The sequence below is a fragment of the Orussus abietinus genome, unplaced genomic scaffold (genome assembly GCF_000612105.2).
Source record: "Orussus abietinus isolate OABI.00-Male unplaced genomic scaffold, Oabi_2.0 scaffold30, whole genome shotgun sequence".
NCBI classification, from domain to species: domain Eukaryota; kingdom Metazoa; phylum Arthropoda; class Insecta; order Hymenoptera; family Orussidae; genus Orussus; species Orussus abietinus.
Window position 1 is genome coordinate 541589 of NW_019394276.1, and position 22340 is coordinate 563928.

Here is a 22340-nt window from a genome sequence, read left to right on the forward strand (position 1 = left end):
AGGGCATTTACTGCCTCGAGGGAAAATATTTGACCGTCGCGGATGTTCTCAAAGGATCGACGCCTACACCGAGAGGGCGGGAACTGCCCACGCGTGCACACCTATGCACCTCTGCAGTTATCGCTCGTGCACTCGCGGCCGATAACGATAGCGCGAGTACGGGGCGCGTGACGCGCGCAGCGACGTCGCATCGGCTGTGTGACGTATGCAGATTGCGAGTGCACACTGCAAGCCGAGTATATATCCTTTGCACATGCCGCCTGGTGCATCACAGTGCCACGTACCTGGTCACGCAAGATTTTCCGATTTTCCGAGGACGAGTCGCGAGCCAACGAGATCCTTGACCGTCGACGGCCGATATCTATCGCGAAATGATAACCGAGAGGAATCGCCCGAGTGCGTTTGAGCCCATAAACGAGGGCATCCCGGATTTTCCTCGGATTTTCGTCGGAAGCGAATGAAAGTATTTCTCTTCGTGTCGCGAGTTCGTATCGATAATTTATTTCTATTTTTTTTTTTCATTTTTTTTTTCTTCTTTTAGAAATTTTGATGACTACCGTTCAAGTGGGTCGACGAGTGGAGGATGTCCTGCAAGAAGCACCGGAGGCTCACCTCGTACTTCCTCGCGACCATGGCGCGACTGTCCGTGGTAAGTCGTCACCTTTGTCATAAAATCGGGGGAAGGGTTAAGTGAAATGGAAAAGACCTCGAGAAACGTCAGCGAGGTCCGATTACTTTCGGCTCGTCTCGCTCGCCGTGACGCGTCGTCAGGGCTCCTCGGGCCGTGATAACGCGGGAGGAATTCGATAACACTCGAGCTATTATTACCGGTGCATGCGGCGCTCCTAATGCTTATTAAACAGCCGCGTCGCGGCGGTGCGACGTTCCTCGGACGCGTCCCGATTATTCGGCCCGGCCTTAATCTGCGTCGCGACGTACCAGGACGTAAATATTGTCCCGACGTCGCGGCTGACGACGACCGGCGTCTCCCTTAATAAATAGGTCCAATAATCGTCCAAACATTGAAACGACTCCCCGATGTTGAAGATAAATTAAAAAGGAAAAAAAAAAGATATTCTAAATTTCAAAGAGTAGCTCGACACTTATCCAGAAACTTTCCGCGATTTTTCATTGAATTCGTAACGGAAGTATAGATAAGACCGTCTCGCATATTCTCACGCTCGTAATCGCCGATTGGGCATATTTTCCTTCCGCGTCGAGAGCGCCGCGACGTACGCACGCGTGATGTGTGCGTGCACGTACGTCTCGGCGACGTCTTGCTTTTCTTTCGCACCTCTCGGAAGACAAAGTCATCTCCCGCGTCACAGGTTCTGAGTTAAACAAACATGTTTGGCGCGTACGTCGAGAGGGCATTATCGGCCGACTTCGCGAACGAGTGCGCGCCGCGCATGCGCGTCCCGCTGATAACGAGACGCCCCGAAATTCGCTTGCGGCCGATAAACCGCGGAATGCCCACAGATTGTCACTCGGGGATTCACGGAGGCCCCTTTCCGATATGCGCACGGGCGACGCGAGTGCGTCACACGCGTGCACGTTGCACTCGCACCCACGCTCGCTTCGCGGAAACGCATTTCGAGTGTTTTCCTCGTCGGAACGCCTCTCGGATACCGCCTCGCGGACCCGTTCGGGACATGTTTTCGAGGCGATAGGGATATCTCGGGTATCGTCTCCACGTGTCCAGTCGAAAATGATTTTTCACCGGGAAGGAATCGGTTTCAACGGGCCGCAATTCGAATTCCCTAGGGAAGGGATTTTCCAACAGGTTCTAGATTGTTTGCGCCAGATAGAGGATGAAAAAATCGCCGGTACGTCATATTTTCCTTGTGCCGCGGTGCGTCCAGTCTTTCTTAAATGTACACATTCGAGATAAGATAATGTGTAATCCAGATTCCGAGTACCAAAATATTTACGAGGCAAACCCTGATGCAACGCCGCTCTCGTGATCTTGCCAACGGCTCCGCAAACAGGTAATTCATCCGGCCAGGAGTGAAATTGCCTGATGCAACGGCAACGACGTCGCTTGTGTCTGGGATCACGTATCGATAGGGCGTGCAAATAGAAATCGGGCAGGGGATTCGGAGGATCCGGGCGTTTCGGAAAATTCGCCTCGATGAAACCCTTTGTTTTTCCATCCGGCGCAGGCGCGGGAATTTTAGGGCACGTCTCGGTCACCGTTGCCAATTCGCCGTTGGCAACGAGACAATCGACATAGTGGCATACAGTCGAATTCGATCCAACGGGATCGATCGAGAAGCGTCGAGGTAGTCGCGACGCGGCAGCGCAAGTGGCCGCTTACCTCCCCGCGGGATTTTCTCCACCTCGCGATTTCTCCATTTTTTATCTCCGCCTCCGAGCCGCGAAATCCGATCCCCGAGGACGGCTAAGCGATCTACGCGAGGGAGAGTTGCAGCGGAAATTTTGGTTTCGCCGGAATCGCCGGGGGGATTCCGCGAGGCCGGTTTTCGGCGTGATCCCTGTCATACCGACGATGGGTCACGAGCCGGGCAAGTGGCACGCGCGTGCCCGGCTGTTCGATTCCTCGAGTGAAATGTGAATGAGTTCGAAGATCGAATGATTCACGCGGCCTACGCGATCCACTACGTGGCGGTAAGCTGTAAACACTGATAACGCCGCATCGACGTTTATCGGCCTTTTTTTCCCCTCCCTCTATCTCGCTTCCCGTCTCTATAGGCGCCTCCTCCACTCCGCGCCCCGACCGGTCGTCGATCCTGTTCCAAAAAACTCACAGAAAACTGTCCTAGGCGAGAACGAGCGTTTCCTTATCGCCCGTTCACGTGATTAAATTACTACGCACCCGGCGCCGCGAATCTGACGCCTCGGTGACGACGTTGGCTCGCCTCGTCGTTTGCATCGCCCCCCTGATTAGGCCTACCGGTATCGACCTCGATCCTAATTAGCCGGTATTTAATTCCTGCCGGTATAAATACGGGGAGAAAAATATTTTGCTCGACTACTATTAATACACCGGCACGATTATAGCCCGCTCGATAAGGGGATTAAGCGTATCGCGACCGGCCAGAGTGTGACGACACGCGTAACGGCGAAACAATGTAGAATCGAAGGTCCGTTTATCCTAATATTATCTCGGTACGAGGAACGCTACGCCACGTGCCCCGAGATCGATCGATCGATCGATCGGTATCGACTGAGAAATTCATCCAGTAAATTCCAGCAACGCTCGAGCGGTGTCCAAATGACTCCCACAAAGAAACGGCGCCTCGCAATCTTGGCATTATCTGCATCGCAGAAACGCCATTATCGGTCCCGCGACTCGTGGATTTCGACCCTTGAAGCCACCGATTGCGATATATCTCGATGTACGCACGTCCCGACGGTCCGGATTTCGATGTAACTGTCAAAGGATGTACGATGACCGGCCAATATCGCAGACTTCGGTTTAGCGCGACGCGCCGATTTCGAGAGTACTCCCTTTTCAGAGTTTGGATTTCGGCTCGTCCTAAAATCTGAGGTTAGGATCCACTCGGGAGATGGGGAAAAAAAAAAAAAAAGATGATCTCCGCCAATGGGCCGACCCGCGATTTTTCACGCCAGCGAGTCCAAATCGAAAGCAGGCGGCTCCTTTCTTTTTTCCCCCACGGTTCCCCTACACAATAAATTCGTCCATCTCGTCCCTTTACATCGTAAAACAATTATTCGCCTGTCGATCGCAGGTTTAGCGGGTTTAATAATAGACCACTCGTCGCGCTCTCGCGACCGGAAGTGGAGGAGTCGAGAGAGGACTCTTAATTTCCACCGTTAGGAAATCGGCCCCCTTCGGGTCTAGTGGACGTCGGCTTAATGGTCTTAATCGACGAAGCGACGTTTCCGATTAACTGTCGCAACGATCGATAAATTCTACGACAAATGAATTATTTCATACCGCGTTCTCGAATCGTCCGGGAAAGAATATACGAAAGGGGTACCAAATCGTTTCCACTGCCGGCGATCGCGTTCACTTTGTAATTAGCATTTTTTTTTTTTTCCTTTCCTTCGGACAATATTTACCCAGCTATCACGTGGCTGGGAGCGCCTCGATAAGTACTCCATAATACGAAGCAACAATATTTTTCAACATTGTTTTATTTTATCGATAGCCCCGGACGCCAGTTCGATGGTTGCAATCAGCTTCTGCAAATGTTTACGTACTCTTAATATTTGCATTGCTTTCCATGCCGTTCCGACGAATTACTTTAACATCCTGCTAATGGGATTTATGTCGGCGACACTATTTGACGTTTGCGTTGCTAAACACGGTCGCGTCTCGAGTCTTCCTATTTGCCTAACCGTCGCGGTTTTGATTCTGTCTCATTTAAGGTTCACCCTCCAGTAAGCAGTCGAACGGATCAGTTCCTTATTAATTGGCCGTCCTTGAAGCCGCGGGCACATCCTGGCATCGCGTCGCATAATCTTCCGGTCCAATGGTCGAATTTCGTCTCGGTAGGAGATAATTTTTTTCCGCCATTAGATTCAGCCTTGAGGTTAAATGCCGAGCGGCCCACTATCTCCAGCCGCAGAAACGAACCTCCATTAACAATGATTTATGCTACTCTTTAATCTTCCTAATTTGTATTTAATCAGGCCTGCCTTTCATCTTTGCTCAAGTCTGCCGTGCGCCCGTATTAACTCGGCATTCATCCAACTCGTGGGCGCGCAAACATTTTTCCCAAAAATATTTTGGCATCCAAATAATGGTCACGCTGCACCTTCGGCCGCATCCTGCGCCGCCATCTTGAAAAGCAAAAAGCGAAACCGTGAAAAATTCATATCATTCAGCCGGCGAAAGTTCGGAAACGCGTCCAAGATCGATTGTTTCGACCAGGCCGTTCGGTTTATCGACTCGCCAGATAAATCGGGGAACGATCTAATTCAGAATTTGGCGGTCGGGAAACGCGGAACGATGTCGGAGAACGTCGCTCGGTGTCCGAAGCGGATCGTAGAAACGGCCGCGGAGCAACAAACGAGCATAGAGAGGCGCAACGCAATCGCAGACGTCCGTTTATATATACCGGGTGTGCTAAATATGTGCTTCCGCATTGGAGTACCGGCGCGACGCAGGTACCGGCATTACCGACCGAGGCTGCGACCTCAATTCCACAGAAGTCCCCTCGACTGGCTCGGTGCGTGCGCGCGCATCCAAAATGGCCGCCGTTGAAAATATCGCCGAAGAGCGGCGTTAACTCCGGCGAGAGGTTAACCTCGTCGGAAATGCGAGAAATACACGTTCTCGCATTTATTTAGAGAGAAACGTTAACGGCACGCCGACGGATTTTACGACGGCACGCGGCGGACGGGATTATGCGGATTATTTGAGGCGCGCGCGGATTGCGGCCCGGCCGCTTCTTCGATCGCCTTCGATGCATATGCTCCTTTTTGAGCGGTGTTACTCATTCCCCGCGACATCCAGTCAATTCTGACATGCGGAATCGCAATCGCGCGGTATTGGGGTAAACCCCTCCGCGTGTCTCGTCGCCGTCGGCGTCGGCCGCTAAAGTCGCGCGTTAAAATCGATAGCGTTTCGTCGATTGGTCGGCGGTTTTCTTTCCCCGGTTAGAAGATCCCTTTCTCCCCGGGTGAAACCGGCGAGAAAGTTCCCCGATCCTTCCGCTCGATCGGGCCGGAAGTCCAGGACGCCCCGGTTTATTATTCCGTTGTCATCGAGCGGTCGTTATCGGCCGGGATTTGCGAGTTTCGATACGCGGGGTCACGCACGACCGCGCGCGTCGCCCCGCGGGGAGGAAGAGACTCGTGTTTCGATAATAGCGCCGATTTGCCAATCGCGCGGATAATCGATCGCGGAGAGAGCCCGATTGTTTAGTTTCCTCCTCGCCGGGGGGGATCGCCGTCGTGGCGTCGGGACGAGGGGGGCCACGCGTCGCGGCGCCCTCGTTTCGCAACTTGACCCGCCGATCGCGACACGTGCTCGACACGGCCGATCCCGGCGAGCGCACGCGTGCCACCTGCGCCGAGCGACGTTTGTACAACTGAAAATCGATCCATCGATCCATCGATCCGACCTCCCGCTCGATCCTACCTGGCGCCGATTGCACAGGTGTGCGATTTAAGAGCCTCTCCCGGAAACTACCTCGGACCGTGACGGGAGTCGCTCCATTTTCCACCGTGAGAGCTTAAACTACGTCGAGGAACTGCACGTCGGTGATTTACTCCGTTAAACTGTCGATTTTCCTTGTTTGCCGTCGCGGAGCCCACGACCGTTCGGCATCTCCTGCGAAAATAGGATTAGGTTAGGTTGGACGGCGATAGGATTAGGTGAAAACATCTTTGAACCGTGTGGGAGCGGCGCAGGACCTGGAATTCCGGGAAGGACCGTCGAGGATTGTTGACGAGAAAACATGATTCATCGGACATTCTCGGTGGAGTTTTCATTCGGGCCCGAAAGGAGCGCCGCCGGCGGGCAGGGCGGGAGGACTGAATCCGAGAACCGACCGGATGCAGGGCCAGAATGGGAATGCGAGCCCCGAGTCGGAGTCCGTTACTCGCGGCGCGGCCGCTTCCCAGAAGTCGCTTGCAAACAACCACTTGAGGAGTGGGAGTCGTTGGGACTCCCGGCGCACCCGCTCGAGAGAGAATCCTAACCTCAAAGTGAGTTTCGCTCCCCAGCGGAATCGTGTAAAACGAATTCCGACCGAATAACGTATTTTCCCTTGCGATGATTCTGAAAAAAAAAATAATAATCATAATCATAAGAAAAGACGGACATACACGAGACCCGCGGGGCGACTCGCGAGTTCTCGAAATTCTTAAAGGTGATTTTCTAGCAGAGTCCATTGACTTTGTTAAAAGTCCCGCGGAAGAAGTCGTATTTTGAATTTCTGAGTGCTTTCGCGCGAGTTCGTCGATCCGACCTCGCGGTGCCACGACCGCCGGGGCGCGACTGAGAACGCGGCTTCCCCCACTAGATGGCGCCTCCGCCTTGCGCTTCCCCTAGCCTCGCGCGGCCACAGGGAGGGGAGCTGCCCGGCAGTGGTGGGGCAGTGGAAGGGAGGCCGTGACGTGTTGGGGTGTGCCGGTGGTGGGGGGAACTGCGCGGGTTAGCAGCCGGGACGCGGCCGCCGCGGAATTCAGTAAGCGAACGGCTCTCAAAGGCCACGGACGTGTTTTCTCCGGTTTCGTGAAGTCCTCCGTATCTATGTATATACACCCACGTTATATATACATATAACTAGGTACAAACGGTCGTCGAAGTTCACGCGAATACAACCCACCCATACCAACACCCATAGAAAAACGGTCACTCGAGCGGACCGCGCACGCACTCTACCTACGGGGATTTACGCACTCGGAGAGAGACCGATTGAGAGTTACAAGTTTGTTTTCATCCAGTCAACTGTGGCTTTAATCGATCAAGCTGGATCCCAACAAGCAGTACGTGTCGCGATTGCATCGCGGCTATCGGAGGCTTAAAAAACTGTTTAAGGTAAGGAGGGGGACCGACGCACCGAAAGACCCGGGAAAATGGCGCGTCCCCTTTTCGCCCCGAGACGCAGCCCTGGCGCGCCCTGGAATCTCGATAGGGTCCGCCGACCCTCGGATCGGAGATATCTCTCTCTCCCCCTCTCTCTGCCTCTGCAGCCTGCGAATTCGGCTCTCCTTGGCGCCACATAGCGCCGCCCCTTTTTTCCTCTAACACGGCGACCCTTGGTATACCCATAGGTAACGACTTCGGAATTAAAAACGCCCTAACCTATATCAAACCCTGACCTTTCCCTCCTCCTCGAGTCTCAGCCGTCTCCTCTTACAGGGCAATTTTTTCATCCGAATTATAAATCCACCGGTAACTCGAAATCCGACCACTCGGTAAAAGGGCGTTCCTTAGCGATATCTCCCAGGTAACTCGATTTTCGCCTCAACTCCCGTCTACTGGCGATCGGTCGCCGCGATTGTTTGTTATGTAAATGGGGAATAGGCCCGGTGCTTCCTTTCCCACCGGGCACCGCCACTTAACGGTCTCTCGGCGGTGCATCGATTGGCGCGAAACATTGTTGCGCCGTGATTGCGACCTTCGTTCGCGTTCCACTCTCGCGCTAGGGACTGCGCGTAACCCTCTGGGTGTTTAAAATCTTCCATTGAATGTGCTGGAATTGATACAACTTATTTGTTGTTTTTCCTCGCTCCGCGCGACCGATCGTGGCTACTTGACTCTCGCGGCCATTTAACTCATGTTTCGGCCCAATCTGCGCAGATCATCCCTCGCTCTCTTTCTCTCTCTCTCTCGTTGTTTGCTTCCGCGAGTTGTTTACTCCCGTTCGATTCGCCTCGCCGCGGCTTCCTCGAGCCAGTCGGCCGAGAGATAATTGCTCGGAATTGTCTCGCGCCTTATCGGGACCGATCGAGAGAGCCCGCGGGGGAACTGGACGATGCAAAGGGACCGATAGCGAGGCGAGGTCCTGAATTCAATCGAGACGCGAGTCTCTTACGACGAGCGTAATCGCACCTGCATATAAATCTACGCCCACCTCGATATTTGCACACCTGCGCCCCGTTATCACGCGGATCGTAGAATACCGCGGAAAAGTGCGAGTACGGAAATTTCGATCGTCATCCCGCGTAACGATCTCTAATCCGCAAATCATCCCGTCATATCAGCGACGACTATTTACAAGTCGACGTCGCGTCCCGCCGCCACACGAAGCTCTGCCTGTAAACAGAAATCGCAGAATTTTTCCATCCTTCAATTTCTCGTTTAATCCCCCTTTTTTTTCTTCTTCCTCATATTTCTATAGGTCCTCGAATTTCTCATTGCATTCTCTTCTTTTTTTTTTTTCTATATTTTCTATGAATGCTTATTTAATTTTACCGGGGGGAAATTCGAGGTCTTTTATATCCCGCAATTCGAGCCTAGGAGATAGTCCCGAGAGGTAGGGCGGGGAATTATTCCGCAGACGGGGTGGCGGTTTTTCGGCGGGGCGGCCCTTGGCCGGAAGTCGGGGCCGCGCTGCGGCGTCGGGACGCAGGTGCGCCGCCGCGGCGACCCTTCGGCCCGGGCGGCCCTTCCGCCCTTCGGCGCGCGCCTCCACCTTGCTGCGGCGCCCCGAACCTCCCCGCGGAGAGGGTAGGTCATGCACCCTTTCCCGGCGGCGGCGGCGTCGCTTCCCACGGCCCGCCGAGAGCGACAGAGAGAGGGAGAGAGAGAGAGAAGAGCGGGTCGCGCCGCGACGTCGTACAAAGGGCGGCCACTTTTTTCTCTCTCTCTCTTTTCTCCTCCGGACGCGCCGCGCGCGCGCGCGTTATCGGGCCGCGTGGTAAATGTTTATTCAACGATTGCCCCCAGACCTGGGGGGGGGGGGGGGCGAAGTGCACTCCGTTGTTTCGCGTTTATCCCGTTGGCGGCAGGAAACGGGACGATAGAGTTTTTAACGGGCCGTGACCCTTGGAGGGACACTGAACTTCGGTTATCGAGGAGAGCTGTCGTGATTTCTTTGTGATTCGGTGGTAGGGTGGGGAAGAAAAAAAAAAGAAAAAGAATCACGAGAGTGATAAGAGAAAATATGATTTCCGCGACAGATTGGGTGGTCGATGTTTTCCAGGTGAGGTGATAGGAGGGGGTGAGGTTTTTTTTTTAAGGCCCGGGAGAGGCCTATTAGGTTTGGGGGCAAGGGGAGAACGACTATGGGTTTTCCTTGAAACTATTAGCGGGATCGAGCGGTTCTCCGATGATAAGGCCGAGAGGTGGGGGAGAAGGGGGTTCGAGTGCACGAGGCGGGTCTTATTTCGCGGCCAAGCTAATTCCGGACGGTCGGTGCTATTTCTGGCCGTCATAAGGACGCGGATAGATTCCGCGTGTTAATTTAGCCCGTTATCGCGGCGCGGTATCTCGTGGAAAAAGAAACCGGCGAAGGTCCTTGCCGCGCGCGCGTTTATCGGTTGTCAACGCACTTGGTCGGTCGGGTTTGCGTAACCTGCACGGTGTCGCAACCCTCTCCCCCCCGTCGAGCTGACGCCGATTCGCGGGGGTAAGTTTACGTTAACTCTCGTGTTTTTCACGGAAAATCCGTTTATCCTAAGGAGGCGGGGTGTGGCAATAGGTTGATGGAAAGATTTGGAAAATTTTGAAAGGACCATCTTGCGTCCGATACGGCGACGTTTGCGTAGACCGAATTTTTAGGAGGGACGAGGTAATTGGGCGCGAAAACGCAAACAGGAGCGCGAAAGGGTCCTGGCAACGTTTCCGCAGGGGAGAGGGCAGGGAGAAAAATATGGCCGACGCGGCGCGGCAAAAGGAGGCGGCTCGGCCGAGGCCTCCCTAGAAAGGGGTCCGCGCGACGCCGGGCGCCGCCGCCGTCGTCGTCGCCGCGCTATTTCGGGGTGGCCCTATCGGCGTGGCGTCGCGCCCGAATTTAGCACACTTGGGGCAGGGCCGCGCGCACCTCCCGGCATGTTTCAGCGTCTGCGAATGCGAACCATCTCATTCACGGGCAAAAGTGTCGCGGCGTCGCGCGCGCGCTCGCGCGGCGCGAGGTGGGGGAGAGAGAGCGGCGCGCCGCGCAGGCGCGTCCCCCAAGTCGAGCCGCCGACGGTTTGCGCGGCAAACGCGGCGAGCGCGACGCCGCCGGTGGCGCGCGCCCGCACTAGCGGCCGCGCTCCCGTCCTCGTCGGATGCGAGCGCGGGCTCTCTCGCTCTTTCCTTCTCGCTCCCTCCTTCCGGTCGAGCCGTGAGATGGCCGGGAGCGAGCGAGACAGATACCCGCCTAGGAGAGGGGGATGTGCGCGGCTAAAATTAGAATGCCCGTTGGAATGCTGCTGGGTAATATACCGGGTGATTCAGCGGCCGCCGCGGCGAGAGAGAGAGAGACCGCGGCGCGCGCTCCGAAGCACCTAACCTCTCGAGGAGCAACGAACCTATACGATATCCGAATCGCCGAACCGCGGAGGGGGCAGCGAAAATTCGTTACGGAACCGCAAGCGGACTCGCCGGATCTGAGATTAGGCGCTCCCTTTTCTCTTTTATTCTTATCTCTCACTTTATGACTCTCCCACGCACCCCTTGGCTGGACCTCATCGATGTCCCCCTGTCGACTTTTTCTCCTCTAGTTTATCCTTCTCCAGAGACTCTCTTCTCTGTTCTATTTTTTTTTTCTCCGGGGATACTGGGCTTTTATCTTTACCTTGACAATTCTCATGTTACGTTTCGGTTTGAATGAACAAGTTTTCGAAACTCCGCGCTTGATCCGATCTCGCGCGCCACTCGAGCGCGTCGCTGCCGGCGGGATCGACCTCCAACCACGCAGGATAGTTGATCCCACCGGGTCTTTTTTTCCTTCTTCCTTTATTTCTTTTCGCCCTTTTTTTTCCTCTTCTTTCCTTGCCGGGGAGGGTGTCCCCTCCGGGATAACTCGGAGGAGCAAATAAAGGAGGCAGGGGACTCGTGGTGGTCGGGAGGACGTACCACTGTAGTGGCCTCTAGCGGCAAACCTTCGAGGTCGATGTCCTGACACGCATGGCTGACGATGAGGGGCTTGCCTGTCTACGTCGTCGTCTTCATCGTCTTTATCGTCTCCGCGTCTTCTTCTTCTTCTTCTTCTTCTTCGTCTTCTTCTTCATAGTCCTCTCATGGTCCTCGGCGGCCTTCGCCGTCGTTTTCGTCCGCCTATTTTCCCCGGTCTCCCTCGTCTTCTTTCTCAAGCGGATCCCCCCTCTCCGGCCACTTCGACATACCACGCGCGACAGAAACGCTGCCGCTCGGGTCGTTTTGACGCCGTTAATCGTGGAAATTGCCGTGCGTGGATTTCGAAGGGCTCGAGTAAGAAAGACCGCGTCGATGCACTCTTGAACTCGAGATTGGCCAACCGAGAAAAGAAATTCCTCGCCTTTGCCACGGCCCCTGTTTAAAGAGACAAACGCGAAAACAAATCGCAGTTCTTCTTTTCGGCCCGACTCAGTGTATGGAAAAATTGACACATCTGTTTTCACCCTGAAATGCATCCAAATCATTATCAATGACTCGCTCCTTTTTAATAATAATAATAATAATAATTTTTTAAAATAATTTCCGCAATAATTCCGGAGTTTCGTTAAAGAAGTCATCTCCCTGAATTTTCATCGGAAGGATGAGGAAGAAAAAAAAAAGATAGATTCAGGCGACGGGAGAAAAGGGAAAAATTGTTTGCAGTTCAGTTGAGAGGGGGAGGAAACGGGGCCCGAGGTTTCAATTCGCATATTGGACCGGGAAGAGAGAGACGGAGCGATGCTCGTGATTTCACGGTCCTTTATGGGCCTCCCTGGTGTATCCTATGCACACACATGCATCCCATTCTCGGGTGCGGAGGTGTGTGCACGCGTGTCTCCCCGAACGGGGGCCCTCTCGCCTTTAACAACCCCGGCGGCGGTGCGAGGGGCCCTTTACGGCGCCATTAAAAATACTTTGTTCTCCACCGTTACGAGCGAATCCACGGAGGCCGGTCGTCTCTCTTCGGGCCGAATCACCTGCCAAGTCGACCGGTCGGACTCTCCCAGCTCTCCCATTAGCATAACCCAGGCATAACGCCGGATTCCCCGAAAGGTGGACATTCTTCCCGGGGATAAATAAATTAGCTCTTTGACCCGCTGCCTCTCTTTCCGACCGCACGCGCGGCAGAGCGAGAGAGAGAGAGAGAGAGAGGCCGACGCTAGCGCGCGCGTGGTCAGAAAGGGAAACAGGATTCGGCGCGCCGAGCCGCGGACTATAAAAACGGCGCGCCGAGCCGCGCTACGGCATTCGAGCGATGGCGCTACTGCCGCGCGCATCGCCTCCATTCACCAACTTACTCCCAGCCCCTCCCCTTCAGGTTTTAAGTAGGATCCTTCAGTTGGTGAGCCTCGGTTTCCCGGAATTGTTTTCCATCCCGCGGATGACAACGCCGATATACACATATGAACTACGGACTCCGATTACTCCGACGCTAACCGAGGAGTTTAACTGGGCGGCCATGTTTTTTTTTTCCACGGATATTCCCCGGAAACAGCTCGCTGATTAATCGGGTTTCCCGGAGGTGCTTAAAAAAAAAAAAAGACACGCGTACTTGGTATGTACTTGACTCGAAATGCAGAGGGTGGAGGAGTCCCCTTAATGGAGGGAATTTTCCGATGACGGTTTTGCCAAATTCGACGCGACTCTGCGAGCCTAGGTCGACGCGACGTCGAGATAGGATTTATCTTGCCGGCGAAAAAGAGCGAGAGGCCGCGCTCGACGGTGGAAATAAATGTTTATCAAAACAGGCCGGGGAGAGAGAGAGAAGGAGAGCGAGGAGAGGGACCTTCGGGCCGGCCCGAAGGATCCTCAATGTCGAACAGCTGTTGCTAGGCCGACAGTGCGTAAACAACGTACGCGGAGAGGGACCTCCGCGAGCGACCTCTCCGCGATTGAGAAACCGGAAGCGGGGCGAGACTGGCGATGATTTTCTGATCGGCGGATTTTCAACCACTCTCGCGATTGGTAATCCCGCATTATATATATTACTCTCTACTTCCCTTAAGAAGGGACCCCTGCGACGTAAGACGCCAAGGAAGGCCGAGTCCTCTCGAATTCCCGCTGGCCGTAGACAAAACACCGAGATAGAGTTATCTCGAGGGTCCGCGGGGGGGCCCTTCGAGACCGCGACCGTGTCATCGCTTCCGACGCACCTCCCCTCTTACCGCATTTAATATAAATTCTACTCCATTACGAAACGGCGAGAGGAGAACCTGCCGTTGCTTTTATGGTATCGCGGTATCGCGTCGATGATAACTCTGAGCAAAATCGGTCTCGAGGGGAGTTGCACTTTTTTAAATATATATATATATATAAACAGTGCTCAATTGAGCAAGACCTAGTCACGAGTATGCAAGACCGAGATCGATTTCACTCGTCGTTACGATGAGAAAAAAATGTTCATTGAACCTGAGATATATTTGGTCAATAACAATTTGAGTGGGAGAGTTATTCTTCTAATTAAGAAAATTGTATCTTTGGTTCTGTGGATTTTTTTTTCTTTTTTTCCCTCGGTATAGTTGGTATGACGATATCGAGGAAGTGTTGGCAAATGGTCGGCCAGGCGTTTAACGGTCCGTTTGTGGTTCCTCGTTTGCAGCGTGTGGCGAACCAGGCGCTTACCGTTTCGCCACAGCCGGCAGTAACGGTGGAGGGGCCGGTGTCGAAAATGTCTCCACCAACGAACGACGTGACTAACGGGGTGGTGGCGCCGCCGGCTACGTTGGCGCCCAGGGTGCCGTCCACCACTAACCCGGACATGACCATCAACTCGCCCACGCGGAAGCGCACCCCGAAGGACTTCATCTTTGGCAAGGTCATCGGCGAGGGAAGCTTCTCCACCGTAAGTAGAATTTAAAAATCCGCCCGATAGTACGGCCTCCTTGTTGCCGTGATCGAGCCTCGGTGCGTTAAGGCGCGTAAATTGCGTCGGCACGAGAGACGCCGATCGCCTCGACAAGGTCGTCGATGCAAGAAGAGCGAGGTAAAGGGGAAAAAAAAAAAAAGAGGAGCGAGATTCTCCGTCTTCCTCGCGTGGAGCGCAGGGAAAAATTGCGACAGTCGCCGGCGACTAGACTCCGGTGGATAGTTGGTGGGGATCGTTGCGCGCGTCCGGCACCTTCCACTATATCGGTTCTCTCCTCTCTCGACAGGTTTACCTCGCCAAGGACATTCACACCAGCAAGGAGTACGCGATCAAGGTGTGCGAGAAACGGCATATCATCAAGGAGAAGAAGACCGAGTCGGTGACGCGGGAGAAGGAAGTCCTCAACATGCTCTCCGGGGCGAAGCACTCCTTCGTAAAGCTCTTCTGCACCTTCCAAGACCCGGAGCGACTCTACTTCGTCCTCTCGTACGCGAAAAACGGCGACCTCCTGACCTACATCAACAAGGTCGGCTCGTTCGTCGTCGAGTGCACCAGATTCTACTCGGCGGAGATCCTGAGGGGGCTGGAGTACCTTCACGGCCTCGGGATCATCCATCGAGACCTGAAGCCGGAGAACATCCTGATGGACGAGAGGATGCACGTGCTCATCACCGACTTTGGCAGCGCCAAGATCCTGAAGAACGAGCTGGAGCAGAGGCCGGTCCGAGCCAGGTGAGTCTCGAGTTTGCATGGATACCTGGCTACGTCGCCACGTGGAGTTTCAAGGTGTTCTTGCCGTTGGATACAAAAATCTGAACGTCGGCGTTTCGATTCTAGCTATCCCACGGTCAGGACGGAGACGATGGATGGCGACGAGGAGCAGCTGAACCAACTGCGGCTGCGGAAGGAGTCGGGGTGCAGGCGTAGGAACTCGTTCGTAGGGACGGCGCAGTACATCTCGCCGGAGCTCCTGTCCGATAAGACCGTCAGCAGGGCCTCGGACCTCTGGGCCCTGGGGTGCATCGTCTACCAGATGGTCTCCGGGTTGCCGCCCTTCTGGTCCAGGAGCGAGTACATGACCTTCCAGAAGATCCTGCAGCTCAAGTACGAGATCCCGGCCGGGTTCTGCGAGCTGGCCAAGAGCCTGGTGAGCGAGCTGCTGGTGGTCGATTCCACCCAGCGACTGGGCGCCCAGGACGAACACGGGTCCGGCTATCCCAGCATCCGAGCCCACCCCTTCTTCGAGGGGGTCGACTTCGAGACCCTCCACGAGCAGACCCCACCGCCGATCTATCCGTACCTGCCCGGAACCTCGGAGCACGAGGAGCTGCGCTCCCAGTACAGGGTGCCGGACCATCTCGAGCCAGGCCTGGACGACAAACAGCTGACCAGGTTGCTCGGCCTCGGCATCGGCCAGGACAGCGACGAGGAACGGAGCGAACCCCCGCCGGTCGTTGCGGCGGTCGTCGAGCAGCCCAGGCGGAAGAAGACCTCCGGCATCTTGGACATCTCGCCGGAGGAGATGAGGGCTAGGCTCGAGAAGCAGAAGGCCTCCAACCAGTGGGACTGTTTCGTAGACGGCAACCTGATTCTCAAGCAAGGATTCGTCAACAAGAGGCGCGGTCTCTTTGCCAGGCGGAGGATTCTGCTCCTGACCACCGGGCCGCACCTCTATTACGGCGACCCCGTCCTGATGGTCCGCAAGGGCGAGATACCCTGGAGCCCCGAGCTCAGGGTCGAACCCAAGAACTTCAAGATCTTCTTCGTCCACACGGTAAGGATCTGGATTGATATTTACGGAACTTAACCGGCCTTCGAATTTATTCAGAGGGAGATCCCTAACCCGAGATTCGTTTCGATTGCAGCCGAACCGGACCTACTACCTCGAAGACCCGGAGGGCTTCGCCCTGGAATGGTCCAGAGCCATCGAGGAGGTGCGAGTCCACTATTTCGGAACTCAGGAGTCGAGCGCTTGAAGGAAACACCCGATACGTGGAGAAGATGGAGGTGTCCCGAGTTGGACGAGCGACATCCCCATTAGAGACGAAGGAGAGACCTAGAAGACGGACAACCCGACATTGACACGGTAAAATTCCGCGAGCGGAGGTCGTCGTTCACTCGGCCCAGCGTCCTGCCGACGAGAGGGCCTTTGTTTCCATATCTCATTGTCCCCGGGCCGGGAAAACGCGGAGTATAGGAAAATTTAATGGATTGCCGCGCGGCGTTGGGACGTTCCCTCGGTCCCGTGTCGGTTCGCGACCCCGAAGAGGCCTCGACGAGGACGGTGGCGCGGACGGTCTTTTAGGGAATTTATCTAGGAAACGTTTTAGGATGTCGGAAAACACACCGCGCCTGCCTTTTTGATGCGAGGCCTCTTCGACCCGATCCTCGCTGCATATCCTGTTTCCTCGCCCTAGTAAATTCAAAGATAGGAAAAAAATGCGTCCAATGAATCTCGCAGCGAGGCTCGAATCGACACGGGATGCGCGGGACTCGGAGCTGGGGGAAACGAAGGGCTAGGGAAATTCTAGGATACCGGGTCGAGGGAAAGATATACGACCCCCCCAAGGAACTCGGCAATACCTTCTAGTTAGCTAATCAAAGTTAGAGTTAATTTTTCGCTGTAGGCGAATCGCGATTCCGTGGGGGAGAGGAGACGTTTAGAGGCGCTCCTTTGGCCCGGTTCTCGGCCATCTCCGCTTCCGTATTCCTTCTGTAAATAGTAGTTATATATTTATATAGGCGGTACGTAGCTGTAATGAAAACGAGGGGAGAGCAGGTTCCGGTCAGACCCGCGAATTCTAGATTTTTGCGACCGTTGCGATATCTGGTCGGAGCTTGCTCCTAGATGGCACCCTATAGCGATTCCTTGACCAGGGCTTTGCAATGACCAATTCCTATTTATCGTTTCCTTCCGAAAGAGACTCGAAAGTTCTCGTTATAGCTGACCAATTCTTAATTTATTAATTTCACTGGCTTAATTCGAGGGTATAGTTGCCCACCGTGGCCGCACTGCCGCCTCTCCAACGCCTCCATTCCGACGATTCCTATGATTCCTACCATACATCTACCATGTACCTATCGAGAACCTAACCACTATAGGTCCTATTTCCGCCCTCCTGCGAAACTACCGTCACCGTTAACGACAAACCGTGCCGTGCGACCGCAGGCGTCTCTGCCTTACCATCGTTACCGCGACCACTATTAATTACCGAATGCTATTATACCCACTATATTATAGTACTGTACTGGTGTTATCGTACCGTCGCCTACTGTACTTACTCGTCGGTGCCGTATCGCGCGTCCCTAGTTCTAACTATAGTTGTTCCGAGGAACCGGCGGGAGTCGGCCGCCTCTCCCGCTCGCGTATTCGTTCATTCGTTCGTTCGTTCGTTAATTTATTATTTCCGCGTCGCGATTCGACGTATCTAGGAAAGTTAGGAAAGTTAGGAAAGTTAGGAAGTACCGTTAGAAACCACTGCTGTCACCATTGCGAGAATAGGATATCACTAGCGTCTAGTGTCTAATGCATAGTTGTCGCCGCACCTGCCGAGCGACGCTGCTACCCCCTCCCCACGACTATATGTAATAACGGATACGAAACGGCCGATAGTCGTCGCCGTCGACGTAGCCGACGCCTGAGATAAGCGCTCGATAACGCGACATGCGTACGTCGCGCCCTCGAGCCGCCGCCGAGCCAACCACTAAGAGTCGCCCGTCCACTTTTTGTACATAGACAACGTTCATTTCCTGCCGTGTATGGGGTATATACATATGTATGTCTTTCTTGTGGATATTCGTACACATATATATGTATATACGTATTTATATTTATAAACTGTGAATAGTAGTTAGGCTTGTACATATAGAGACGTCCGTGTAGGGTATCGTTAGGTTATCGAGTTAAGTCGACGACCATCCGTTGTACATAGAATGTATCGTTTACCGCGTTTTTTTTTTTTTTTTTCGTATAATAGGCGGGCGCGAATATAGTGGCTCGGCGGCACTGCAGCGCCGCCCCCTTAAATGACGGCGAGCCGAAGACTTAAACAGGGTATCCGAAGACCCCGGAACCTCGGCGCCGACTCGACGGGCTCTAGGTTTGCGTGTCCGAAGAAATCGTCCCGACGCCTGGGTCGGTGGTTTGGTGCGATAGGGCGTCGCGACGATTGTCCCCGGTACCCAGCGGCTCTGTCCAAAATGACCGCTTTTGGCGGGCTGCGAAAGGCGCGGGCGGACCGAGGAGGGCCCACCGAGGACGGCGCCATCTTGCCGGGCTTCGTTAGATGTAATTTAGTGAGATTTAACGCCGTCTAGGAGGCGGCACCACTGGGCTTGCGCTACGGGGACGGCGGAATATTCACCGCGTCCGCTCCCGCGGGCTTCCAGCTGCCATAGGATAGTTTTTTTTTTTTTTCTTCGTTCTCTTCCTGGCCTAGATGATAATTCGCTACGAGCTGGGAGTTCGAAGGATCGGCTCGGCTGCCGTTTTCTAAATCCGCCGATATGTCTCCTGCGTTTTATGCAGGTCTCTCTTAAATAGTTGGACCTACGGCGGAGTCGGAATAGAACTGAGAGTATTGTGTTCTTGAGCCGCCTCGGCGGTTGTGCGCGGCGTGGCGATTGTACGATATGGGTAGATATATTAGGCTTAATATAGATAGATATTAGGTAATTATATTTAATAATTTATACGGTGTTACTGCGTGTGTATGTGCGCGTGTTTGTGGGGGAGAGAGAGAGAAAGTGGACTGAATGAGGATCGCGCGAGAGGGTGAGTGGTACCTAAGCATATAGTAGGTGAGAATTACTTAAGGCGGATCATCTAGAATAATTACTACAGTTACTATAGTTACACTACAACGTGTCCTCGCGATGCAAGCAATAACAGCGAAGCCTTGCACTATCCACCGTTGCCTATTGTTTCAATGAGAGGTTTTACGCGGAAAAGAAAGAAACTTCTCCAACTATTAAGCGCAGTATTACTAAATGTACGTAGCAGTCGACATGTAGGGAATACGTTTCACCTGGACACCCTGTATACCACGCGTAGGTCGTACACAATGATTCGGCGGTACCGTGCCCCCCGTTAAAATAGCGATGTATCCAAAAGTCACTTACATACACACGTTACAGATACACGAGAATTCGAGGAAGACAAAACGTTGTAAATAGTTAGTTCCTGGTGGTACTGGCGATAAAGCAAACCCTATTAAGCTGTCTCAGATTTATTTATAGTAAACTTTTTCCGAAACATCGCATCACTTGGAGTTTAATTGCGCATCCTTTGTAGAGATCCTTAGAGAGAGAAAAAAAAGAAGAACCGTACAGGTGTAATATTTTTACCGAAGCACGGGGACGCCGTTGTGCAGAAGTACTGACACTTTTTATTAGGAAACGAAGATAAGTACAGGTAAAGTTGCAACGATGAACTTGACATCTGAGACGATCGTCTCCGAGGGATTGCCATTATTGGGAGGCATCGATTCTCGGTGATCGTTTTCAATCGTCGATGTGACTTAACAAATGCCGCTTCAACTCGGGAATGTTTTTCGGAGTCGCCGAGCACTTGTGGCACTTAAGGCTCGTCTTCAAGTACTTGTCGCTCTCCTCTCGGCTCATCTTAGTCACGGCGCCATCGCGCTGCAATTGTTCCCGCACGTCTGAAAAAGAATAATAGCGTTATCCCACGCGTTCCTGTTAACGCATGTGCCATTTAGTCGGTAGGTATAACGAGATCTTTAAAGGAACGATTTCCTCAGAATGTTACCTCGTGAGGGAAGGAAAAATGGCGTCGTAAAACTGTTCCAATGCTGTTTGGTCTTCAAGCAAGGACTGTCGAAGTCCGTGCTTATCACGTGCAAGTGCAGCCTTTGCATACTAGGGACGGCATGGTATCCCACTCTGAACACGGATAAATTAATGGGTAGAGTTCAGGCGATGTGAATTTAATTTTAAACTGGGCTTTGAGATTACTTGAACTCGCAATTCGGCTGGTCTTTGGTTAACTCCAAGCCGACCTTCTCCATGTGCTCGAGCAGGCTACGGTCGTCCGCAGTCAGGCTGGATATCCCGGGGATGTCTCGTTTCGGTAGTACCAAATAATGGAACCTAGCTTTCGGATATTTGTCGCGAATGACGATGACGGATTCGTCCTCCTTTACTTTGCTGTCTGGGTCCTCCATGGAGGTCAGAAGTCCTTGAGACCAGTGGCCTTTCTTTGCCGATGAAGACGAGCCTCCTCTTCCGGTTCTCGACACTTTTCTCATAGCAGAACGATATTTTACTCCCTCTCGAATAAAGCTCATTAAATCAGGGCCGTTTGAAAGCAACCCGTGCCAAATGTAGGTACGATATGCTCTTGCGAAGGGGTATGATGTGGTAGATTAAAATGGCCGAAATACCTTTACCAAGGTTTATCGAACGCGAGTGGAACGTTCTCTTGCTATCGTTCGCGCACTCTGCACACTCACTCCGATGGCTGTCGCTCGAGTACCGGAATTGATTCCTTGAAATTGAAATATGCTTATTGTATAAGAACTACGGTTTTTGGAGACTCTTCTAATTAGATTTAGCAAAACTAGTAAAACGGTTAGAAACGTGAGAAACCCTCGTCCATGTACGAATAGAAGTGGAACGTAGAACCAATCGATGTGTCGTATTCTCTGTATTCCACCTTATGATACGTTTTATCTCATGTTTGGATTGAATACAAGATTTTTATATTAGAATGGCATAAAAAATTTAAACAATGAATTTAGGTAACTAGAGGATTTATAAAATACAATAATTCATATCCACTGCTTACAAATTCGAGTAGTACTCATGTGGATTACGAGTTTGATTTATTTTATGCCTTTTTCATACAGATAACGTATTTGTACTACAATACCTTCTTATTCACTATGTAATTCCTTAGTTTTCCCCAAAACGTAACTTTTCTAATTGTAGTTCAGGATCGTTTGGCCTTACCACTGCAAGAAATAAAACATGTTAAAAAACTTCATTCGCGTTGGATACTTACATTAATTTTACTACGGCATACATGTAGATTCGTTAGCATATTCATTTAGTTTAAACACCTTTAATGATTTCACTTTTATATCGATAGCAACCTCAGAAAACATTTTGACCAATGGTCTTTTCGGATCAATATTATAAATACATCCTAAAGACACAAATGGTTACATTCTGTGGTTGCATTTTTAAACAAATCCATGGAACCAATTGCACTCCACAGGTTACATAATCGCAGAACGAAATAAAAGGAATAAACTCTTATGAGTTTTACCTTTGGGTTGATCAAAGTAACGACGCTTCGTTGGGTGGTAGGCTTCGCGTATGTTACCTATAATAATTGAAGTATAAGCTGGAATGGCTATACACAGACATACCATCAGTGATGGGACTTCATCCCATCCTTCACGCCATTGTGCGCGTATTGTGTTCACTAGAATTATACGTTAGAATTAATATATAACTGCTTTATACGAATAAATAACACATCAGAAAATACGATAATACTTATTCTAGAGGCTGCCATACTGGATGTTATTAACTTGAAACAAAGACAATAGAAAGTCTCTCCCAACCTTTTCCAGAGATGAGTTGGGAGACTGCTTACGGGCAGGATCGTGCCATCGCATCCTGTGCTGCCCTCTGATTTCGTACGTTAGTTTTCACCGTTTTTTTGCCCCCAAGGGCGGCGCAACGAATTTCTGATAGGAGCTCGCGCACTCGCGATGGCGGTACCATCTACCAGTCGCCATTGGCGGCTCACGTACACGTGATGGTAATACCATGCGGCAAAAACGCTCGAAAAGCGCTCGATAACGGTCGATAACGCTCGAAAACGTTCGAAGACGTTCAAAAACGCTCTAGAAACGCCTAAAAACGCTCGATAACGCTAGTAGGGAAATGTAAAAATCATGCGCGAAATGACTCGGCTTATATCCGCAGTTAGGTAAG

At 52.6% G+C, this 22340-nt stretch overlaps 2 protein-coding genes across 7 annotated transcripts; one reads left to right on the forward strand and one right to left on the reverse strand.

Moving 5' to 3' along the window:
- The first annotated feature begins 291 nt into the window (after window positions 1–291).
- On the forward strand, window positions 292–19631 carry LOC105701718 (3-phosphoinositide-dependent protein kinase 1). Of its 6 annotated transcripts, XM_012428695.2 has the most exons (7): window positions 292–463; window positions 542–649; window positions 4357–4479; window positions 14106–14348; window positions 14659–15104; window positions 15210–16146; window positions 16238–19631. In XM_012428695.2, the coding sequence occupies exons 2-7, from the start codon at window positions 584–586 to the stop codon at window positions 16346–16348; spliced, it is 1926 nt and encodes a 641-aa protein (XP_012284118.1). In that variant the 5' UTR covers window positions 292–463; window positions 542–583; the 3' UTR covers window positions 16349–19631. The 6 variants fall into 6 exon arrangements, with proteins under 6 accessions (XP_012284118.1, XP_012284121.1, XP_012284119.1 ...); XM_012428696.1 differs by lacking the exons at window positions 292–463; window positions 542–649 and adding an exon at window positions 2302–2628; XM_012428698.2 differs by lacking the exon at window positions 4357–4479 and having other exon boundaries at window positions 293–649.
- On the reverse strand, window positions 18776–22034 carry LOC105701720 (aprataxin). Its single transcript, XM_012428702.2, has 5 exons — window positions 21897–22034; window positions 21664–21822; window positions 20349–21346; window positions 20143–20276; window positions 18776–20035 (listed from the first exon to the last, which is right to left on the reverse strand). The coding sequence occupies exons 3-5, from the start codon at window positions 20678–20680 to the stop codon at window positions 19875–19877; spliced, it is 627 nt and encodes a 208-aa protein (XP_012284125.1). The 5' UTR covers window positions 20681–21346; window positions 21664–21822; window positions 21897–22034; the 3' UTR covers window positions 18776–19874.
- Window positions 22035–22340: the final 306 nt, after the last annotated feature.